The sequence below is a fragment of the Nicotiana attenuata genome, unplaced genomic scaffold (genome assembly GCF_001879085.1).
Source record: "Nicotiana attenuata strain UT unplaced genomic scaffold, NIATTr2, whole genome shotgun sequence".
NCBI lineage: Eukaryota > Viridiplantae > Streptophyta > Magnoliopsida > Solanales > Solanaceae > Nicotiana > Nicotiana attenuata.
The window spans coordinates 355,239-360,892 of NW_017670926.1; the positions used below are offsets into that span (position 1 = coordinate 355,239).

General features: G+C 33.9%; 1 protein-coding gene across 1 annotated transcript; it reads left to right on the forward strand.

Annotated features, from left to right (window-relative positions):
• The first annotated feature begins 624 nt into the window (after positions 1-624).
• Positions 625-5,112, forward strand: LOC109244543 (F-box protein At5g03100-like). The gene is made up of 2 exons (XM_019411651.1): positions 625-746; positions 4,272-5,112. Exons 1-2 carry the CDS (start codon positions 708-710, stop codon positions 4,950-4,952), a joined length of 720 nt encoding a protein of 239 aa, XP_019267196.1. The 5' UTR covers positions 625-707; the 3' UTR covers positions 4,953-5,112.
• The last annotated feature ends 542 nt before the right edge of the window (positions 5,113-5,654 follow it).

The window sequence follows — 5,654 nt, forward strand, 5'->3', positions numbered from 1 at the left end:
GGCATTTTCTCTACGTATTTCATTCCCTTTGGTCTGACTCTTCGCCCACTATGATGGTTCCAGCGCATTTTTATAATGCATAGTATATACAATAGAGGAGTATACTCTAAGGGGTCGTTTGGTAGGGTGTATAAGAATAGTGCGGAACAAGGTGTACTAGTAATGCAAGCATTAGTTATGCAGATATTATTTCTTATCTACTGTTTGGTGTGGTGTATTAAAATTATAATGCATTGCCTAATTTTTTAAAAAAATAGTTGTTTACAAAAATGTCCTCCATATTCTCTAGCTTTAAGTGACTTTAAGGACAATTTTGTCTTTAACCATACCAATGCATGCATTAAAAGCCTTGGTATTACTAATGCCATGGTTTTCTATGCATTACTTATACATAGGATAATACCAAGTATGAGGTATAACTAATACAAGTATTAGTTATACACAGATTGAAAAAATGTACCAAACAAGGTTTTAATAATGCATAGAGCTAATGCTTGCATTATTTTTTCTAATACCTCCTACCAAACGACCCCTAACAAAATTGGGTGGAATTGTGTTATAGAGGAATAGTGTTCGACAATATTTCTTTTAGGATTTAACTTCGATCCCGCTGGTGATCTTATGTGTGTGTCATTATTGATTCTTGATATACTCATATCACATATTTTGTTCATGAAAATGCTTAGCAATACCAACGGAAGAAGTAAATGCAGGGCTTCAATATTTTGCCTGATCTGCGCTTGAAGGTTTTGTTCTTTTTCTTCCTCTCTGGATATATCTTTCTTCTAAAGATTTTATTTGTTTTTAATCATCTCAGTCTTTCTACTACTAAGAAATAAAACTTACGCTGATAACTTTGAACTGTTTGTTACCTGGTCATTTAATTTTTGGCCTTGAAATGTTGTCCTTAGTTTGGCGATTCAATTGGTTTGACAAGAAAACAATTTCATTGGAAATCTTCGAAGCTAAATATATATCTTCAGATATCTGAGATTGATAATATTAGTTAGTGATTTCTCTCCTTTAACAAGGCTGTTTATTTTCGTCCAGCTTCATCTCTGTCATGTACCTCAGCAATCCAATTGGCCTTCAACCTGAGGCCCTTAGCATTCTGTCATAAAGGGAAAGAGATGTAACCTAGTAAAAAGATACATCTCTTTGATACCTTAATTAGATAGTATAAATGACAAAAAGAGAGGAATTTCAAGCAAGTTACAGCACACTAATGTTATGCACGGGTGCGGGTGTCCGACACGGTGCAGATCTTTCGAGATGTAAATTCTAAGATTCGGCATACGGATCCTTGTATGGATACAAGTGCAGGATTCCGTCTAAAAATAACTAAAGAAAAAAATAAAAATATAAAAATATTTCCAAATTATGATAAATTTTGTGAAATACTTACGTATAGTTTGTAAAGTGTGGATATCTTATGATGATTATAGCTGAACTGCATACCCGATTGTGAAATACTTACTCATCAGAATTTTGTTGTGGGCTTGTGTTCTTTTCATACTACAACAAACCCAGTAGTTTCCCATAAGTGTAAGATGTACGCAGCCTTACCCTTAACCCTGGAAGGGCATAGAGGCTGTTTCCGATAGACACTCGGCTAGAGAACAACGTGTTCTTTTCATATTGCATGAGATAAATCATAGATCAAATAAGCAAGTTTGATATCTAGTTGGCTTTTATAATTTTTAATTTATTTCTTTCATTGCTTGATCTTTCTATTATCAGTGTTTTGCTTGGTTCATAGTGAGAATTTTAAAAACTCAAGGTCAAAAGTTTTTCTTTTATAGCTTAAAGGAATAAATTCCAAGTATATTTGGAACTGTCATGATTTACTTTAAGATTAGCTCATAATGGTATTAAGTAGTTTGCTTTTCCTTTCTGCCTCTACTTCTCAAGATTCTATCCTTCTCTTTTCTTTTGAGATGAGATATCTCCGGGACTAATTTTTATTAGTATAACAAGGGCAGAGCGAAGAACCAACTGTTTGTAGTTTACCCGGACTTGGGACATAAATTGCCTGGCTATAAAGTACGTCGTTGTTGTATAAAGTATGATGTCTGATTGCGTGCAACTTTGAGGTTTGCTCGGCTAAATTTTCTGCTGGTTAAGGAGATTTCTAGCATTGATGTTGGGTCAACGACTCAATAAAAACACTATCTGGTACAAAGCTGTGGTGCTATAAGCCTATAGGTAGACAATAAATAGATGCATATTTTCGGTGTTCATCTTGTTTCTAGTAGCAGACTATGTTGCTCGGACTCTAAGAAAATATCGATGCGTGCGTGTCGGATCCTCCAAAAATTTGTGTATCATCCAGCCAGTGTCCCAACATTCTTCATCTAGTAAAACTTTACACATCCTAAGGGCGGTATGTTCTTGATCATGATAACTTGGTTGCAGTGATTTGATCGAAAACCTAGTTGCAATCTGGCAAAATCTGTTGTAAATTGTGTCTTATGTACGTACACTTAGCAATTCGGAAACCTCCTCACACGTGCAAGTTCCTCATTTCGGAGTTTTTATTTGCTTGATTGCATTTGTACAATGGCCATAGCTTGGCAAAAAGACAATTGGTGTAAAATCGTTAGTCAAAGTTCTTCTGTTCTGAGTAATTTGGAAAAAAGTGTAATGTACTGAGAGTTTTTGGGTTTTTTTCTCCTTAAAAAGATAATTCATCCTCCACTTTTTAGTTTCTTAAAGGTGGAAAGAAAAAAGAAATACTTGTCCCTTTAGAGTCCTAGCGAGAAACCCCACGAAACTTAAGAGCCCGTTTAGACAATTTTTCCCATTTTTTACAAAAAAAATCAAAATCAGAGTTTGGTCATAATCAATTTCACTTGAAATGCATTTTGAATTTTTCAAAAATTTGAAAAACTCCAAAAAGCTATTTTTCAAAATTTTCACTTAGATCACTCACAAAACTTTAAAAACAGCCCAAAATTATATTCATGTCTAATTACAACTCTAATTTTCTAATACTATTTTCATTGAATTTTTTTTTCATTTTTTTTTGGAATTTTACAATTCTTATGTCCAAACGCCCACTTAAGTTTGTGAAGTTTAGGATTATAAGTGTTTCTGGTAACTTGGGGCAATACAGTTTTGTAAGGGCAATTGTGATTCGAATTACGAAACTATAACTTTAGATAGGTTGTCTTTATGAGAGAAAGGGGTAAATTTTGAAATTATCAGTTATATTCTGATTCATAATTTCGTTTTTTTCCATTTTTCTTGCAAAAATACAAGGATTTGAATTTTGGATATGATTTTTAAATTTCATGGAATGTAAAAAAAGGTGAAAAGTTAGATTATGGAATCTCTAATTAAAACAGAAATTATAAAAGAGAAACTTAGTTCTTTTAGTTCTTTTCTTTTCTAGGGGAATATCAGCTCCATAAAATAAAAGTAATGGAAAATTATTTCACTTGAACAAAACTATAATTCTTTAACTTCCTTCATAATAAACGACAACTTGTTCATTCGTGCCAAAAGAAAAAGGGACTTGGAGTATGACACAGAAAATATCTAATTTTGATGTGAATGAATATATTTGTTCTTTAACTATTTTGAAATAAAATTAATATTTATACGAAACTATAGTAAAGATAATATAAATACTTCTTGTCAGATCGAATAAAAAAATTTACTTTACAGATAACCAATATAGAAAAAGAATAAACTGCGTGCCAAAAGAAAAGGGGACTTGGAGTATGACGCAGAAAATATCTAAATTTTTATGTGAATGAATATATTTGTTCTTTACTACTCTGAAATAAAATTAATATTTAAAAGAAACTGCAGTAAAGTTAATATAAATACTTCTTGTCAGATCGGATAAAAAAATTTACTTTAGAGATAAGCAATATAGAAAAAGAATAAACACGCAGTAAAAAGATGGGGTTAGGGAAGCTCACTGACATACTAATTATGAGAGCCAGGTTTCAATCCTGGGACCTGTGGGCTCTGATTTGATGACATTTAGCTACAATGTTAAACTATTTAATGACATTGAAGAAAGCAGAGCTAAGCATATTTAAAAGTATATGTTGCATCAAATACTAGTCATAATAAGAGGGCAACAATCCTCAACTCCGGTCTCCGGTCATCCTCTCAGCCGGCGGGAGAAATACAATTTCAGCAGTTCGTTCTGTATCTTTCCTTAATCAATCTGTAAGGGGCTACTGGTAACTGCTCAAATTTCCTACTGATTTTGATTTTCTGTATGCATATCCACCGTGTTGTATGTGTTCTTCCAGTCAGTGGGAAGCTGTGGTGAGACGAGGGCCACCGGAAAATTATCAACAACCTTAGCCGTTCTGGTCCAAAAACCAAAGATGGCTTCCAACGATTCAGCAACTGTAGACCGAATCAGTGAGTTGCCGGATTCTCTTCTCCATCACATTCTCTCTCTCATGACGATAGAGGAGGCATTCATAACGCATGCTTTCTCGAAAAGGTGGCGCTATCTCTGGACTTCACTTTATAATTTTTATTTAAATTGTGAACTTTACAATGAAGAATACGTGTCCTTTGTTGACTATGTATTAGCTCATTCAGTTTCTCCTAAAATAAAAGAATTTGTGCTCTACTTCCATGACCCGAATGAATACAAGTCCGCACTCAGCAGATGGCTTAGTTTTGCTGTTGAAAAGAAAGTGGAAAATGTTGTGCTTTGGTCATATTCTGAGGATGATGCCTGTCCATTGCCTGAATTTTTCTATACCTGTTCGTCGTTGATAACATTAGTTTTGGGTTTTTGTTACTTTGACGCTGGCGTGGTCATATCGTGGAAGTCACTAAAGAGCATAACATTCACGTGTATGGCGTTATCCGATGACCATATTGTGAACTTACAGTTAGGTTGTCCTGCTTTGGAAACTATGGAATTTAACTGTTTTAAGGGTTTACTCACCTGGAAATTAGGTCTTCTAAATTAAAGACACTGAAATTGATAAATTATGGTGACGATGGAACTAGTGATCAGTCCTTGGAAATTGTTGCTCCCTATCTTCAACATTTGGAGATTTCAGGAAGTCTTGATGATTTCAAGTGTAGGCTTGTAGATGTGTCCTCTGTGGTTAATGCTACGCTTACCTTCAACATTACATGTATCAAAGACATCCAGGATGATCATGGTGAAGAAGTTGATGATGAGGAAGATAGTTGTTTGCTGTGTTCGCTTGTGCTGTTCGGATGTTTCCTTTACCCTGATTCGGGAAAATGACAAAAAATTGTGTCTTATGTTTGGAGGTCTAAATAATACCTTAATGGGTCGTTTAAGGTACAAGGTGGGATATAATGTGGTACTATATTTATGTTTGATTGACGATATAAATTTATCACAGGATAAATTAGTTCCCAAATATACCCTTGGCACTTCGGTCTCTGTCAATTATTCTAGCAAAACATTGGTTATTAGAATTAATGAGAACCAGAAACTCACATTACGAGGTATAGTTTTTGCAGTTTATGCTGTTTTTAGTCTATTTCTGATGTCTGATGCAGTTTTTGGGATTTGATGGGATTCTGTTGGTGTTTCTAGTTATATCTTCTCTCTTTTTATTTTTTCATAATTCGCAATTAATCTAATTATTGGAGTTTGTTAAATAGTTGAGACAAAAAAAAAAAAAAAAAAAAAA

What these genes read in the sequence shown, in the direction of transcription:
- LOC109244543 (XM_019411651.1), top strand. Translation starts at nt 708, where the DNA reads ATGCAGGGCTTCAATATTTTGCCTGATCTGCGCTTGAAG. An exon ending in TGCCTGATCTGCGCTTGAAG is followed by an intron (nt 747 to 4,271) that starts GTTTTGTTCTTT and finishes GTGTTCTTCCAG; the next exon opens with TCAGTGGGAAGCTGTGGTGA.